This window comes from Chrysemys picta, chromosome 2, assembly GCF_011386835.1.
Source record: "Chrysemys picta bellii isolate R12L10 chromosome 2, ASM1138683v2, whole genome shotgun sequence".
Taxonomy (NCBI): domain Eukaryota; kingdom Metazoa; phylum Chordata; order Testudines; family Emydidae; genus Chrysemys; species Chrysemys picta.
The window spans coordinates 192,553,800-192,572,034 of NC_088792.1; the positions used below are offsets into that span (position 1 = coordinate 192,553,800).

An 18,235-nucleotide genomic window follows, 5' to 3' on the forward strand; every position below is an offset into this window, starting at 1 on the left:
GTCACTTACTGCCTTGTGTAGTCCCACTGCCACGAACGTTAGACAAAACAAGATTTAACAAGCCACTGTAGTTAAAATATTGTTCTTGCTTCACAAGGGTTTGAAAATTCTTCTCTTCCTGTGTTCCCGGAGTTTCTGCAGATGGTTCTCTGAACTGGGAGCTAGATAACTGACATTTGAAGGGTGGGGCTAAAAACTAAATCGTTTTGTAGGGAGTGATCTCTTTGGAAAAAGGAATTCTGGGATTTAAAACAATGAGCTATCTGTCCAAAAAGTTGTACTTTAAATTGAGTTCACAAAACATGCTGCTACATGCACAACCCGTAATGTTAGCCTCTAGTTTTAATTGCAGTTTCAGTGATGTTTGTGAGAGAACAAGATATAAAAAGTGAGACTGATAAACGAGGAGAAAAAGGAATGAGAGTGAACAAGGGTAGTGAAAATAAGATCATGTGGGACATAGGTATTGCACAGATTCATGGTTCGCTCTCTTTTTTTAAATGTACCTACAATCATCTAAACCCACCTGACACAAAACCAAACTTTTACTAGTTGGATGATTTCTTGTAGGCACCACAGCAGAAGTGGTTCTTGAGGCGGGATTTGAAGAAGGAGAAGGAAGTATGGTAACAAGCACAGTGACAAACTGACAGCCAAGGCATTGGCATAGTGGAGGAGGCAGGGGGCTATGAGACAGAAAAGGAAAAGCAAAGAGGGGCAAAGTTGTGAAGGGTCTTGTAGGTGACCAAAAGAAGCTTAAAACTTGATGAATTCACAGGGAATCCAGTGAAAGTGGATGGTGCAGTCTCACCATCGGGCAGGGAAGACAGCCATCTCTACTATTTTGTCATTAGAACAGGCAGGCAAAGTAACAAAAACTCACTTTTTTCTAATATTTCCAGACCGTTAGGCCTGCTCTCAGTTTTCATATGGGCAATACTTCTAGAGTTTAATTAATCTGCAGAGATTGGAGGCTTGAGCCTTAAAGTAAAACTATGGCCTGCAAGTCTCCATGAGCTAGAAGCCATCATGGGCAAACTACCCTCATGGTTCCATCACATGGAAGCTTGGAGGGTCTGTTATTAGGTCCTCCCTGGAAATAGTTGCTACCATTTTTCATATCTCTCAAACTCCAGTTTGATATTGAAATGGAATGCTAGTCTGTTGGATGGTGGTGACAAATGGAATATAATGGTCCAGGTAGACAGCAAACTCCTCATCAACTATCTGAAACTCATGACTAGATTCTTTGTCCACACAAGTTTAGTGAAGAGCAGATCTTTGACAAAATGTCAGAGGTCATGCATATGAGGAAGTTAAAGGATTTATTATGGTGATCTAGAATGCTGCCCACTTCAGCTTGGGAATTCTGGGACCAAGCATTGGCCCAATTCTGTGACCCTTATTCATGGGTGAAGTCAACATGTTTATTGTACACAAGCAGAGACTATTACTAGAAGTAAAATTTGCAGGATAAGGCCTTTTGTCACCAAATGTAATATTCAAATGGAAAATATTCCTGACATATACAGTTCTGCGGCATATCAGCACTTGAAACATTGGCATTTGAAAGATCTGAATGATACAAGCAACTGGAGCCCAAAAAACAAGAGCATTCCACAAATAGATTTAGGCAGAGTAGCCCAATCAGAATGTATTTTGTTTAAAATTAGCGTGGGTCATATTGTATGTACCCGATATTTGAATGTTACTGGAAAGTAGAGTAATGGAAAGTGTGAAGTGGGTTAGGGGGAATCCTTTACTCATTTAAAAGAGAGGCAAATATATATGACATCATAAGAAAAAATGTTTAGATATTTTGAAGTGTAAAGATTAAATATGGGGATACTGTAGAAATACTAAGAGTGATTAGAGAGAAAAAAAACAATCGAGCAATGATCAAAATAACAATTTCCTTCCATTAGTGAGGGTTTTTTCTCCAGATAAAGAAAAGGCAAAAATTTCACCCAGCAGATGGAGCTAATAAACCACTCATAGTTTAAGCTAATAAACATTCCATAGTTTAACGATTCCATTAAACAGATACGGCAATAGAAGTGTGGGGTAAAACCAAATGGAAATAATAAAGGGACTTTTGAAGCAAGCATGAAAAAAAGCCAGGAAATTTTGAGTGGGGAAAAAATATCTCAGAGTGGTTAATGAGAAATAGGTGACGCTTGTTGGTGCTTTTGTTTTTAATTGTTCAGAGTATCTTAAAGTTTAGGACTGAGCAGCAGCAGAGAGGATTTAACAATAGGAGGCTTACAATAGAGTCCAAAATCCCAGATCTGAACCTCTCCCTAATGTTTCAGTGTGAAAGCTGCTACAAACATTTGTGGCTTGGGGCTCATTTTAGAGTGAGAGCCTTTAGCACTGAGACAAAAGGGCTTGTGAGACTGGAAATACCATGCAAGATTTGAGGGACACAAGTTTCTTAAGAAGGGAGGAATTAAATCAGACCCAGAGAAAACCCTAAGAAGAGGGATGGCTCCTTGTTGAAAGGCTCTGGCTGCACAAGGAAATGCTCATCATCATTAATTCAGAAGGTGCTAGAAAATACCTTTAACTGTAGATAGAAATTAATGAGGCTTTCTGTAAGATCACAAAACCAATATGATCAGTGTAGCAAGAAGTCAAAAGCCAGTGCTTGCCATTACATAAAAGGAAAAACAAAAATGGGGCTTGTCTCATTTTTTATGATGTATAAAGGGAACCTGAAACTTTGCTTTTTAAAGATTAATTTTTCTGCCTTTTTTTTTTTAAATGTTGGAAATTAAGTCTTGTCTGTGGTGGAAAGCCTATAATCACAGGCGAACTAGTGAAATAACACCACAGAAGTGTGAAAACTAAGAGTAAAGCATTTTTAATGTGGCCATTTAAAACTCTGGTTTTGTTCAGACCCGTATCTTCTATGACGAATTAACAATTCAGAGAAAAGACACCTTTGTTAAAATTCAGGTGGCCATTCCATTACAGTTTGAGAGCTCACAGTGCATAACCTCCAAGATACCCAGGAGAGACTCCACAGCAAAGCCAGCGAAGGGCAGTCTTGACAGTCCCAGTATATCTAAGTTAAAGCAATTTTTGAACACCTCTTTGTATTATATATATATATCACCTTTTCAGTCCTGTGTCACAGAATATTTATGTCAGTCCATTTTCAATAAAGTTTAGGTGAGCAATTTCTTGTTTCTGGTTCTTGGGTGTGGTTTTTGAGCAGCTGCTCTGCCTCAGACACATTACTTTTGGGACAGGGATCATCTTTCTCATAGATTCCAAGACCAGAAGGAACCATTGTTTTCATCCAGTCTGATCTCCTGTATAACACAGGCCATAGAACTTCCCCAAATAACTCCTAGAAGAAGTCTTTTAAAAAAACATCCAATCTTAATTTTAAAATTGTCAGCGATGTAGAATCCACCATAACCCTTGGTAAGTTGTTCTATTGATTAATAAGGCTCCATGTTTGTCAAAGAGGTCACAGAAGTCACAGATTCTGTGACTTCCTTGACTTCTGCAGCGGCTGGTGTTCCTGGCCTGGGGCCCCTGGGCCAGTCGCACCACCTGCTGCTGGGGGAGTCTCACTCTCCCCCCGTCCCTCAGCAGCAGGAGTTTGGGTGGGGCGGGCGCTCAGGTCTGGGGATTAGGATGCAGGGCAGTGCTTACCTGGGGGGATCCCCAGAAGGGCCTCAGGAACTCCCCTCCCTCAGCTCCTAGCTCCACGTGCTGCCTCTGCTGGCAGGCACCCCCCGCTACCATTGGCCGGAGTTCCCAGCCAATGGGAGCTGCAGAACCAGGGCTTGGGGCGGAGTGGAGGCAGCACCTGGAGCTCAGGAGCTGGGTAGGGAGCTTGCCCCAGCCCCGCTAACCCTCCCCTGCAACACCCACAGGCCACCCCCGCCCCTCCCCCCCGGCTACCCTGCTACCAACTTTTAGTCAGGGGTATATACTAAAAGTTATGGACAGGTCACGGGCTGTGAATTTTTGTTTACTGCCCCTGACCTGTCCGTGACTTTTACTAAAAATACCCATGACTAAAATGTAGCCTTATTGATTAATTACTCTCACCTTTAAAAATGTATGCTTTATTTCCGGTCTGAATTTATCTAGTTTCAACTTCCAGCCCCTGAATGGTGTTATACCTTTCTCTGCTAGACTGAAGAGCCCATTGTTAAATATTTGTTCCCCAAAGATTTAGGTACATACAGATTGCAATCAAATAACCCCTTAACCTTCTCTTTGTTAAGCTAAATAGACTGAGCTACTGGAGTCTGTTACTTTAAGGCATGTTTTCTAATCCTTTAATCCTTTTATTTTGTATTTATACTGTGCCTTGCACACTGGGTCCATAACCAGGGCTCCTAGGCACTTCTACAATACAAATAAATATTTTTTTACATAGCATCTTCCATTCAACAATATCAAACTGCTTCTCTAGAGGTTGACTGATTAAGTCCCACAACACCCATGTCTGGGAGGTATAGTGAGTGGTAGGCTTTTACAGATGGGGAAAGAGAGATACAGCAGTTGTGTTACTTGTATAAAATCATTCTGAGAGTCTGTCAGAGTTGGGATTAGAACCAATTTATCCTGATACCTAATTTTGTGCTATTACACAACACTACCTTTGTTAAATCTTCTGCCACTGGTTCTATACAAGTTTAAATTGAGCTCTCCTGCCATTGGCCGAGCCGAAGTACTATTACTTTCATTTTCCATTTGTTTCATTTCAGTGTGTCCAGTTTAAATTTTCTACCACAATACTTTTTCCGGTTTAGCCCTCAATCTTATTCCCAGTTATATGTTACAGACTATACCAGCAAACCCTCCCAGTGTAGATGCAACTTATACTGTCAAAAAAGTTTTTTTGCTGGTATAGCTTATACTAATGCCCAAGCAAAATAAGCTATACTGGCAAAAACACATACATTAGTATAACTGCGTCTACATCAGTAGAGTTCGCCACTATAGAAATGTTGTTTAAAAAAAAAATCACACCACTAGCAAAAATCACACCACTAGCAAACACCAAAAGCTTCTACTGCACTTCTAGCCAGAGCACTGGGTGATCTCTCATGTAAGAACCATAAGGAATTTTCTCCTAAGTGTCCATTCAGCACCCCTGAGTTCTAAGATGCTCACTCACTCTCTCTATATTTAGTTCTTTAATTTCTACCAACCTTATGTTCTTTTTTCCACTTTGATAGCAAGTGCCAGTTTTTAATTTGACCACTTAGGTGTATATCTGCACCCATTATATTTCACATTGTAATAACAAATCAGCAGTACTTAGTGGTTTGCAGCAGAGCACTTTACAAATATTAGCTAATTACCACGGTACTGAGAAATACCAATTATTAAATAGGAACCATTACGATGCCATTGTTATTCATAGCAAAACTCAGCTTTAATTCAGGCATGCTCTGGCATTCAGATAATCAGTTATTTCCAATCAGTGCCTCCACCCCACTTGGAACATTTTGTGTTTACCGTTAACTATTTTAATCAAGTGACAGGATTATTTACTCAGGGGCGGCTCTATGGTTTTTGCCGCCCCAAGCGTAGCAGTCAGGCGGTTTTTGGCGGCATGCCTGCGGGTGGTCCGCTGGCCACGCAGATACGGCGGTATGCCAGCGGGAGGTCCATCGGTGCCGTGCCTTCAGCGACCCCGCTGCTGAATTACCGCTGAAGCCACAGGACCGGCGGACCTCCTGCAGGCATGCCGCCGAAGGCAGCCTGATGGCCGCCCTCACAGCAACTGGCAGGCTGCTCCCCACGGCTTGCCATCCCAGACACGCGCTTGCTGCGCTGATGCCTGGAACCACCCCTGTATTTACTGCGTGTACAACGCTTTAAAATTATAAAGCAACTCTGAGTGCTAAGTACTATTTAGAGTGAGAAGTATTTCTAAATTTGTAATACAAAGTTTAAAGATTTATACTGCTGAAAAAAAATATTTATTCTAATTAATTTGCAAATTTATCTTCTGTGTCTTTACACAGAGCTTAAGACCCTGGAGGAAAGTAGTCGTCCATCAGTTTATTGCAGCAATATTGTTCTCTGTGGTTAGGACCAAATCCCTTGCTTTGTCTCTTCTTTGATCAGGGACTAACAAATGATTTGGGGCGGGAGGGAGGGGTTGAAAATGGTCTTTTATTGAAAGTGAAAATGTTTCACAATTTTTTTATTTTGCTTTCGATGAAATCTGAAGATGGAAATACTTTCAGGTTTTGGTTTTTGCCCAAAGAAATACAGCACTTTTAATATGAAGAATGCAACTACAGAAAATGCTTATTTTTATTTTGTTGTTTCTGATATGGCCATCATGACCTCTCTTTTTTTGTCTGTAGGCCTGACTTGACATGAGTAATTGGTGAGGTCTTATTTCTTGGGAGACAGGATTAGGGAGGTAAATGGATCAGCCTTATTTCTGGAAACAGAATGTCTGCACTAGCCAAGATAAGGGGAAAAAATGCAGGGAACCATTTACAATGGACAAGATAACAATGGATAAAATAAGCCTGGAATGTAAGATGAGATAAAAAGTAAGGGCTAGTCTACACTGGCAATGTTAAAGCGCTGCCCCGGCAGTGTTTTTTAACGTGGCTTGTGTAGTCGCAGCAGAGCACTGGGAGAGAGCTCTCACAGTGTTCTCAAAAAAAAACAAAACACCTCCACGCTGGTGCACTGTCTACACTGGCTTTACAGGGCTGAAACTTGCTTCACTCAGGGAGGTGTTTTTTCACACCCCTGAGCAAGAAAGTTGCAGCGCTGTAAAGTGCCAGTGTAGACAAGCTCTTAGGCTATGTCTACAGTGGCAAGTGAAGGACAAAACTTTTGTCGTTCAGAGGCATTAAGAAAACACCCACCTCTGAAAGACAAAAGTTTTGCCGACAACAAGTGAGAACAGCACTTTGTTGGCAGGAGAGCGCTCCTGCCAACAACGCAAATGCTGCTCATTGGGGGTAGAAGATTTTTGTCAGCAGCAGAGCCAACACTGGCTACACTGTGTGCCTTTTAGCGGCACGGCTGTTGCAGCACAGCCATGTCACTAAAAGCCGCGTAGTGTAGACATAGCCTAAGTAATGCACAGACAGAGCATGCTGTACACGGACAGGTTCCTACAAAGTGACCAAGCCAGCCTCAGAACATAGAATCATAGAATATCAGGGTTGGAAGGGACCTCAGGAGGTCATCTAGTCCAACCCCCTGCTCAAAGCAGGACCAATTCCCAACTAAATCATCCCAGCCAGGACTTTGTCAAGTCGGGCCTTAAAAACCTCCAAGGAAGGAGATTCCACCACCTCCCTAGGTAACGCATTCCAGTGCTTCACCACCCTCCTAGTGAAATAGTGTTTCCTAATATCCAACCTAGACCTCCTCCACTGCAACTTGAGACCATTGCTCCTTGTTCTGTCATCTGCCACCACTGAGAACAGCCAAGCTCCATCCTCTTTGGAACCCCCCTTCAGGTAGTTGAAAGCAGCTATCAAATCCCCCCTCATTCTTCTCTTCTGCAGTCTAAACAATCCCAGTTCCCTCAGCCTCTCCTCATAAGTCATGTGCTCCAGACCCCTAATGATTTTTGTTGCCCTCCGCTGGACTCTTTCCAATTTTTCCACATCCTTCTTGTAGTGTGGGGCCCAAAACTGGACACAGTACTCCAGATGAGGCCTCACCAATGTCTAATAAAGGGGAACGATCACGTTCCTCGATCTGCTGGCAATGCCCCTACTTATACAGCCCAAAATGCCGTTAGCCTTCTTGACAACAGTAGCACACTGTTGACTCATATCCAGCTTCTCATCCACTGTGACCCCTAGGTCCTTTTTTGCAGAACTGCTACCTAGCCATTCGGTCCCTAGTCTGTAGCAGTGCATGGGATTCTTCTGTCCTAAGTGCAGGACTCTGCACTTGTCCTTGTTGAACCTCATCAGGTTTTTTTTGGCCCAATCATCTAATTTGTCTAGGTCCCTCTGTATCCGATCCCTACCCTCCAGTGTATCTACCACGCCTCCCAGTTTAGTGTCATCTGCAAACTTGCTGAGAGCGCAGTCCACACCATCCTCCAGATCATTAATAAAGATATTAAACAAAACCGGCCCCAGGACCCTTGGGGCACTCCGTTTGATACCAGCTGCCAACTAGACATGGAGCCATTGATCACTACCCATTGAGCCTGACGATCTAGCCAGCTTTCTATACACCTTACAGTCCATTCATCCAGCCCATACTTCTTTAACTTGGTGGCAAGAATACTGTGGGAGACCGTATCAAAAGCTTTGCTAAAGTCAAGGAATAACACATCCACTGCTTTCCCCTCAGACCCAGTTATCTCATCATAGAAGGCAATTAGGTTAGTCAGGCACGACTTCCCCTTGGTGAATCCATGCTGACTGTTCCTGATCACTTTTCTCTCCTCTAAGTGTTTCATAATTCATTCCTTCAGGACCTGCTCCATGTGATGCAATGTATAATAAATGCAATGTAATGTGTAAATGTATATAAAGGTAGAGATTTGCTTTTTTATCTTCAGAAGTGTGGTATGCGCTGAACCTATGTCCTGTGCCAGTGGTTCTCAAACAGGGGTACGTGTACCCCTGAGGGTACGCGGAGGTCTTCCAGGGGGTATATCAACTCATCTAGATATTTGCTTAGTTTCATTACCAACTACATAAAAAAACACTAATGAAGTCAGTACCAACTAAAATTTCATAGAGACAATGACTTGTTCATACTGCTCTATATACTGAAATGTAAGTAGAGTCTTTATATTCCAATTGATTTATTTTGTGGTAATTATGTGGTAAAAATGAGAAAGTCAGCAATTTTTCAGTAATAGTGTATTGTGACACTTTTGTATTTTTATGTCTGATTTTGTAAGCAAATACTTTTTAAGTGAGGTATAACTTGGGGGTACACAAGACAAATCAGACTCCTGAAAGGGGCACAGTAGTCTGGAAAGGTTGAGAGCCACTATGCTTAAACCTGATCACCTAAAGTGCAGTTTAATTGTATGCCAATAAAGACATCTCAGTGACAATTTGGAGTTGAGCTAAGTTCTTGGGAACTAAGTGGATAAGGTCTCAGAAGCCACCCCAACAGTCTGCCCAATACACTAGGGTTGCCAACTTTCTAATGCAGGGGTGGGCAAACATTTTGGCCCCAGGGCCACATTGGGTTTGCAAAACTGTATGGAAGGCCAGGTAGGGAAGGCTGTGCCTCCCCAAACAACCTGGCCCCCGACCCCTCCCACTTCCCACCCCCAACTGCTCCCTTCAGAACCTCTGACCCATCCTACTCCCCCTGCTCCTTATCCCCTAACCGCCCCCTCACAGGACCCCCCCCAACCGCCTCCTGGGACCCCACCCCTTATCCAACCCCCCTGTTCCCGTCCCCGACCTTAGTTCAGGGCTTTGGATCCGGCCCACAGGATCTCAGAAGTGGATGGCACCATGTCCCTGTGGCCCCCGGGCGGGAGGGCAGAGGGCTCAATGCATTGCCCTTGCCTCCAGGCCCCACCTCCCGCAGCTCCCATTGGCTGGGAACAGGGAACCGCGGCCAATGGGAGCTTCGGGGGAGATACCTGGAGGTGCGGCAAGGGCAGCGCACGGGGAGCCCTCTGCTCCCCACCCCCAGGAGCGGCGCGGGGCCGGGGACAGAGCAGGCAGGCAGGGAGGGAGGGAGCCTGCCCTGGCCCCGGTGCGGGCCACTCCTCTGGGTTTGCCACCCCGGAGCCCGCCAGAGCCCGGACCCCTCCTGCACCCCGCCCCCCAACTCCCTGCCTTAAGCCCCCTGCCTGCACCTCACACCCACCCTGCACCCCAACTCCCTGCCCTGAGCCCCCTCCCGCAGTCCACACCCCTCCTGTACCCCTGCCCTGAACCCCCTCCTGCACTCTGCACACCAACCCCTTTCCCTGAGCCCCCCATACACCCCGCACCTCTCCTGCACCCCAAGCTGCACACCGCACCCCCTCCGACACTCCACACTCCCTCCCATACCCCAACCCCCTGCCCTGCATACAATTTTCCCACCCAGATGTGGCCCTTGGCCCAAAAAGTTTGCTCACTCCTGCCTTAGTTGTTGCTTGAAGTGACTCTCTGGTTTATGGCATCACAGCCAGGTGCTGTGGATCTGGGTATGATGCTTTGAAGTCAACAAGCAAGTCGTCCATAGAATGAAATATTTTGAGGACCAAGCAGAGTCAGGGGTGGAGGTGGGGTTTGTTGATGGGAAGTGGAACCTATGAAAGAATTTCTTCATAAAATTAAAAGGCTGGAGAATACCTGGGTTTGCATCATGTTAATAGTAAACTGAACATTTGAAATGAGACGAGTCTTCAGTTACAGGAAGGGTTAGTCTGGCAAACAAATGGTGGGTTTTTTCTTGATGCTAGGGTGACCAGACAGCAAGTATGAAAAATCGGGATGGGGTGGGGGGATAATAGGAGTCTATATAAGAAAAAGACCCAAAAATCGTGACTGTCCCTATAAAATCGGGACATCTGGTCACCCTACTTGAAGGTACGATCTTCCTAACGGAACTACTTTCAAGGAAGGTAGTTTAAAAATAAACACAAATGCTTAGTGTGTTCTCCAAAGAGCTACCTACCTAGTGCACAAAAAGGTAACCATTTGTTTGAATACAATTCTGACTGAAGCAGCGGGACCCCTTGTGGTCACATGGCTGGTTCTAATATTTACACTTTTCTCATTCAGCAAATTCTCCAGAAAAAAGACTCAGCCATCCAAAGCAGCTTCCATTGTACTCCACAGGAGCAGGAGGCATTCAGCAATGCCTCCTGCAGGAAGATCTCAGCCTCTCACCAAATCTGGCAGTAATTTAAGTTGGGCAAAGAAACGGTGTTTCATCTTGCAAGCCTTATAACTACAATGGAAGTTCTCCATGTGAAGTGCTGGCAGGATCTGACATTTGGTTAGTAGATAGAAAGCACTTTCACACTATAGCAACTGTTTGAAATACTGTTTTTGTAAGACTTTGTAAAGCCTTTTTCCAAGACAGATAATAGTGCCACGACTAGAGCTGATGGGAAACCAAGAATTCTGTTTTATGAAAAAAATGTGAGGTTGTGATTTTTTTTGTTCCATATTAGAATAAGGTGAAAACCTCTTAAAAAAGTTTTGCAAAAAAAAACCAAGAGTGAGAGCCATCCAGCCCCGAATAGTCAATAGCCCCGGGGTGAGGGCGCTTACTTGCGACCGCTCTTTCAATCTCAGCTTTTGGAGCTGTTCCACTTTGACCTAGTAAATATTTAATTATTTGTATAGCGAGACTGATTCTATAGTCCAGTTGGGTGTGGGACCCAGATTCATGTCTCTGCTCTGCCTGATTCTCTCTCTGGCCCAATGAATATTTAATTTATACAAAACGGAACAGCTCCAACAGGAGAGAGGGAGAGGCATCCACACAAGAAGAGCCAAAGTGCCTGGTGGTTAGTGCACTCCTCTGGGATGCAGAATAGCCAGGTTAAAATTCCCACCCAGCTCTACTACTGAAGGTTTGGGCCTACATTCCTAACTCATGAAAGTCTTCTATTCAGGAAAAGTCAGGATATTTATTTAGCACTATTTTCTATATTACATATTAAAAGAAAACCCTTACCTATTTATGTTCTTCTTTTTGCCGCTTTCTTGATAGTGGGGGAGGAACTAGAGACACTGAACTACAAGCTGTGCTTTTTATTTTGGACAAAGAATTTATCCAAGTTGATTAAAAGGTTTGTAACTAACTAAGAAAGGTTACCGAGTGGCTAAAAATTAACTTTTAGTTCAGAATTTTATGACAGCTTTTTAGTTAACCTGTCAACTAATAATGCAGTCTACAAAAGCCAAGTCACACACACACCAATACATGTGAAATGTCCCCCACCGTTTCTTTCTGGAGAGTGGACTCTGACAGTGAGCTAAGCATCAGAATGTACTTGACCTTGGCTGATAAGTACCAGGTGTTCGGGACTAAAATGCTGTTTTGGAGCATGTAGGGAAGTTTGGTTTTTTAAAATATTATTAAAGTCACACCAGAAAGCATTTTTTGGCCAGGATTAAAAATGGTTCATTTAATTGCTTTATCTGAATAAATATTCCAGGCCTCATACTCCATTGTTCTGCACTGTGTGCAGGCATGTATACCAGTGGGTGTAAAATAATACCAAACTGCAATGGCAGTTGTGGTGTTTTTTTCTCTTTACACAACACAAAAATCACATGGTCACACCGGTGGCCCAAATAACCATATTTACTATATATACACACACTTAAAAATTCAAGGTCTATCTATCTACATACTGCTGTTCTGGCTGGTTTCTGGAGACTTAAAAACACTGAGTGCCAATAGAGGACTCAAGCTATTTAAAGTGCTACTACTCTATTCTTATAACGTTACTGTTATATTCATAGCATACACACAGAGAAATTAGATAACAATATAAATACTCTTGCTGGCAAGTTGCAATATAAAACTACTTTATTATTTAGCATTCAGAATGATAACACACAAAAACCAAAAAACAGAGAGAGAGAAAACAGGTTGCCCCCTAAAGCAGTGAGGCACAACTCACCCCACCTTTCCAGACTGACTCTGATCATACACTTTGCTACAAAGCCTCCTGGCTTATCACCAGGAATAGGAACCCCCACCACTCTTCAAGTGACAGCTTGCAGTTCCAACACAGCCCTCAATACACCACAACTACAGCAGTATTTTACATCCACTTTGCCCTCACTTAACTCTGGTGTAAGTGATTGCTCAAGGTGCAAGGCAAAGGAGAATCAGGCCCTGGGTCTCATTGTGTTGCTATTTTTTCCCCTTACCAAGGGACTTTCATATTGGAACAAGTTTGAAAGAGGAACTTGCTATTGTTTCAGATATTTAGGGTTGAATAAGAGTTTCCCTCCTTATAGAAGACTGAATGGCTCAAGGGTTATGAAAAGGGAAATAGCATTTTGTATTTATGGACCCAATGCTGCAGTCCTTTGTCAGGCAAAACTACCATTGCCTAGTCACCTCTCATCTGCTAGATGCAGACAAGTTGGTAGTCACCAAGAGATAAGAGCCATCTGATGGCTCTCAGATGACTTATATGAAATAAGATGGTCTCAGTTCAGTTCACGGAGAGTGGCCATCCACATGACCAAATCCACTCCCGACACTAATAATGACCCTGCTCCCCAGTTTTAGCAGAAAGGCCAAGATCCTTTGTAATAGGCTTAAAAAAACTTCCCCTTCTTCTAAGCATTCACATTGGGTTAAATTCACATAAAAACTAACTGGGATTTATACAGATGAAACACAAAGGTGAGGAAGGTGAAATTTGTATATTTATATTTAAATGTGCCTATCCCCTAACCCCAAGGCACAGTTCTAAAACTACCTAATTCTCATCTCAACTACCTTGATTTTAAATCAAACTCCACTGTCTTCAACGGAGGTAATCCTGAAGTACAACGGAGTCAGTGAGATCAGAAGTAGGTCTATTATATTATTGTAGCTCAACAGCTTGCTGGAAAATGCAATATTGTGCTAAGAAAAAAGGAATTCTTCTATTGCTTAATATTTCACTGTAAATAAGTCCGCATCTAATAATCTATAACTTGGAACAAAGTTTAGAGTTCATGATGTATCAGGTTTATGATTTTGTGGTTATTATTCCATTTATTGGCCATCATAAACATTACAAACATTGTCTGAAGGCCTGGTTAAATGCAAGCAGCTTTTTCTCCTTAAATAAAAGTCTCTCTGGTGGTAGCTTATTAACTAATGGAAGGGTTGGCTTATGAGGAAAGACTAAAGAACTCAATATGAATAGTTTGGTTAAATGCTGACAATGTTCAGGAGAACAGCTGAGTGTTTAAACACTCAGGAGGGAGAAGAATTATTTACAGGAGTGGAATTAGTAATAAAAGGATAAGATAAAGAAAAGGAAGCTGTCTTAATATGGTTGTCTGTTTTGAATTTGAGCTTTCCCAGGCAGGGATTGTCTCCAATTATGTGTTTGTACAGTGCCTAGTACATTAGGGCCTTGAACTCAGTTGAGGTCACTAGGTGCTAATGTAATAGAAAGACACAAGGAGGAAAAAAAAAACAACTTACTATAGTGAGACTATAGAGGATATTGGGAGAAGCTACGTTTCTTGAGCCAATTAATATTTGACTGAGTAAAAGACTGGAAAATACTGGAGCAATCCCTCACTGGCAAGGAAACAGTCTAGATAATGGAATAAAGATTTTCATCTCTACCTATCATTTTGTGATTAGTTACCCTCCACCTCATAACAGCCACTTGTCAATACCTTGCACTATATTTCAGCTGAGATGGCAATGTTTTTACACAGTATTTATATAGCCACAAGTGATCCCAAGTTACCAGCCATGCTTGTCTTCATTGTGCTAAATCTAAATGCCACCTTTAGAAAAAAGTAGTTTTAAAATTTTTCTCTCAGAGCTGCAAATGCTGACTGGAAGGCCCCTTCCCCAAATTCCCAATACTCCCCATATCTCCTAGGGGCACAGCCCCATTCCCTTGCTGAGAGAGTTGCAGCAGCTGACTGGATCCTTATTGCGCTGCATTCCAGAGAGAACTTCTCATCCAGCCCCCTTTGGAGTTCCCTCAGAACTAGCCCCATTACCTGTGCTGGATTCTAGGAACAAGATTTTGTTCAGTGACCTAACATTATTATGCTGCAAAAACTTGACAGACAATACAATTATATCTACACAGGTAAGGAGAAGCCCTTTGAGGTCCTGAGGTGGCAGGTGTTATATAAGTGCTGATTAATATTAGTGTATCATTATTGGGCAAAGGCCAAATCAGAAAAGGCTTGGTCACATTGTCAAAAGAAAGTCACTCAAAATGATACATGGAGCTTGGCAGCTATAGATTATCTTCAGTGGGAACTGGGGGTGCTCAGCACCTTTTAGGATCAGGCCCACAAACACCTACAAGGCTCCACATAAGCTGTCACAAGGAGTACACCCTTATTATCACACCTCTGCTTCCTACCTCGTGGCTTACCTTGCAAGTCCTCCATACACAGAACTCCCCCTGAAGCCAATAGGACTTCCACGCACAGAGCTTAAATGATCAGGCCCCAGAGAACAGAAAAGACTTATTTTTCTAATGCCCTTCTCCTCTGGACTCTGCTGTGTCCCAAGATAGGATGCCCTTCTTTTGTTTTTCTAACAGTTTGGAAACTCATAGTTTTTAAATTCAAAAAGTATTTCAGATATTAGTCTCATGTAAGTGATGATGAAAAGTTGTTCTAATCTTGATACCCTTTAGACTGCTTTACCGAGCAGAGCAAAGCAACATCAGTGTTAGACTCAGGGTGATTAATGCTGTACGTGCAATTGAGATGAACACTCATACAGCAGCAAGTGAATGGCTAGGATCTGGGATTATGTTTATTAGAGCTACAGGTATCAGTTTAAAAGCTTATGCACCACTCCCCCACTGTCTGGGAGAGTACAGATAGAGGCAGTGGAAGTGTGTTTATTTTCCCCCTTTTTCCACCTTAAGACACGTTTAATTGGCTGAGAAGTTGATACAACTTGTCGCTGCCCTGCCCCTGACTGCTGCATAATGCCCTCTCTCTGCTGGAAACCTCCATTTCGAGAGGAGGTTCCAACAGCAGCCACCCCCGGGGAAAGGTCTGGAAGCACATCTCCATTGGAGCTGTGCTGTTATGGCTTGAAGGGGAGGCAGGCAGTCAAAGCCAGGAGAGAGGCTATTCTTAGTAAATACATACAGTTATTGCTTCTACAACTTGAAAACAGACAGAGCTCACACCTCAGACCACTCCTGCATCTTGCCAGAAGCCTGAGCAGGCTCAGACTTAGGGCTTTGTCTATATGAACACTTAGCTTGCAGCAGGCTAAGGTGTAAATCTACCTCCCATTAGCTTGCCGTGCAGTAGCTCTCCATGTGGACCCTGCTGCTGTACACTAGAAGTTCCCTAGTGCACTTTGATCTGCCCTCCTTTGAAACCGGAGTAGATTAAAGTACACTAGGAACTTTTAGTACATGGCAGCAGGGTCAAACACGGACAGTTAGTGCATGGCAGACAAGTGTGAGACGGATTTACACTCCAGCCTGCCACAAACTGAGTGTTCATATAGACAAGCCCTAGGCGGAGCACCTTCATAGTTAATGAAAGTGTTGTCCAGTCTCTAACAAAATTGACCGTTGACAGCACATGAAACATGATACTGCCACACCAAAAGCAAAGAGGCAAACATTTAGATTTGGGTGCCTAAAGTTTAATCTATATTTAGACACCTAAAAAAGTGCCAGTATTTAGGCTCAGATCCTGCTGCTACTGAAGTGAATGGCAAAAAGTCCCATTGACTTCAATGGTGCTGGACCAGGTCCTTAAATATGGATTTAAGAGCCTAACTTTAGGCACAAAAGTTTGAAATTTCAGCCAGACTGTTCAGGAGAAACCTGGGAGGTGAGCAAAAGTTCCTATCCTTTTACTTACTGTATTTCAAAAGGGATTAGGTTTCAGGGTGTTATGGATTCAAGACCATGCTGAGGGGAAAGTGTTCCAAAGGAAACCCCAATATCACCTAAAAGGAGTTTACTGGTCTAATCCTAATTTTTATTAGATATCCATCTCACTGTGCCATCATATAAATAGCAACTTCTAGCAAGAAAAGCCCATCATTAGAGAAGTAGAGATGGTAGGTTAGGGCTAAAGCGCTGTGGCAGGGGTGTTTTTTGAGAAGCTGACATGATGATTAGAACACCATGTTTGGCTCTGACCAGTAGCATTGGGTCCCAATCCACCAAATTACTTAAGAACACACTTAAATTAAGTACTTAGTAGTTTTATTGAAGTTAATAGAACTGCTCATATGCTTAAAAAGTTAAGGACTGCTTTGCTGTACCCAGGCTTTGGTCTCTTTCTTCCAAGAGCAACAAATGCACTCCAGATTTTAGAAAGGATGAGAAACAGAACAAAAAATTATATATCAACGTATGTACATGTGTGTGTTTTTATTAGAGAAGAGAAGACAGGAGACATGCAGAAAAGAGATAAGGAAAACCACAGCTACTCCCATTGGCAAAACAAATAAGGAATAAGAGGGATTTATGATGTGCATACCTTTTTAGTGGTAAAAACTGGAACAGTTACATCTTGGTTAACTAAGTCATGCCTATTTATATAAAAGGTAAATTCAACCAAAACAGGCTCCAGGAGACAGACCATAGTTGCTAATGTGGTAAAAGTCATTACGTGATTATTATTTTTTTTTTAAATATCCCCAATTAAGGGAAATGGAGAGGGTACAAGAATTTACTTTCACATGCCCCCTTTAATAGAGCTGTGCATGGAATGCTATTTAATATTGTGGCTAAACACAACCCCTTCAGTTATGCCATCCATGGTTTTTTAACTTTCACAACATGGACCTGACTGCAGAGCCCGGCTGCCGGCTTCAGATTTCATTTTGCATTTATTTGCATGCCCACATCTTGTTGGTTTTTTGGGGTTTTTTTTGTTTTGGTTCTCTCACATTTGAAAATGGACATTCAAATTTTGCAGTTGGAGTTCTTTATCTAAATCCAAGGCACACAGTTAATTAAAAGGACTTACCATGATGTAGTATCGAAGCTAAAAGATTTAGCAATTCTTTCCCACTTCTTCTCTTCCTAAATGGAAAGCCACATCTGGTTGGTCTTTTTCTTTGTTATCCCTTTTTATAATATATATATATATATATATATATGTTTTGCTCATCAGTATTAACATTTCTCATACCACAGGTTAATATCCAAGGTTACAGAAAAGGACTTAGAACATGTCAACAAAAGCTTATGTGCACAAGAAAGATTAGATAGATAACATAACTGAACTGAGAAACCCTCTCTCTCTCTAGGCCAGGGGTGACCAACCTGAGCGTGAGAAGGAGCCAGAATTTACCAATGTTAGGGTTACCATACATCCGTTTTTTCCCGGACATGTCCGGCTTTTCGGCAATCAAACCCCCGTCCGGGGGGAATTGCCAAAAAGCCGAACATGTCCAGGAAAAATACCGGCCGGGCACTTCCCCTCCCGTGGCTGCTCTGCTCCTCCCCGGACTCAGACTTCAGCTCTGTTTAAGAGCCAAGGTGCCTGAGCCAGCGCTACCGGCTTCGGGCAGCCCCCGTGCCTCCGGACCCCAGCCGCCGGAGCAGAGCAGCTGGAGCCCTGGAAGGGAAGTGCCCAGCCGG

General features: G+C 42.9%; 1 protein-coding gene across 3 annotated transcripts in view; it reads right to left on the bottom strand.

The window, feature by feature from the left end:
• CNDP1 (carnosine dipeptidase 1) overlaps positions 1-17,784 on the bottom strand; it is a 39,024-nt gene extending 21,240 nt beyond the window's left edge. For 2 of the 3 annotated variants that reach the window (XM_065582017.1, XM_065582019.1), the window contains exon 1: positions 17,619-17,784. In XM_065582017.1, the coding sequence (XP_065438089.1) occupies positions 17,619-17,621 (3 nt within the window). In that variant the 5' untranslated portion in view covers positions 17,622-17,784. Of the gene's footprint in view, positions 1-9; positions 192-17,618 lie in introns of those variants that run through there. The other variant, XM_065582018.1, reaches the window with a different exon arrangement.
• Between the last annotated feature and the right edge of the window lie 451 nt (positions 17,785-18,235).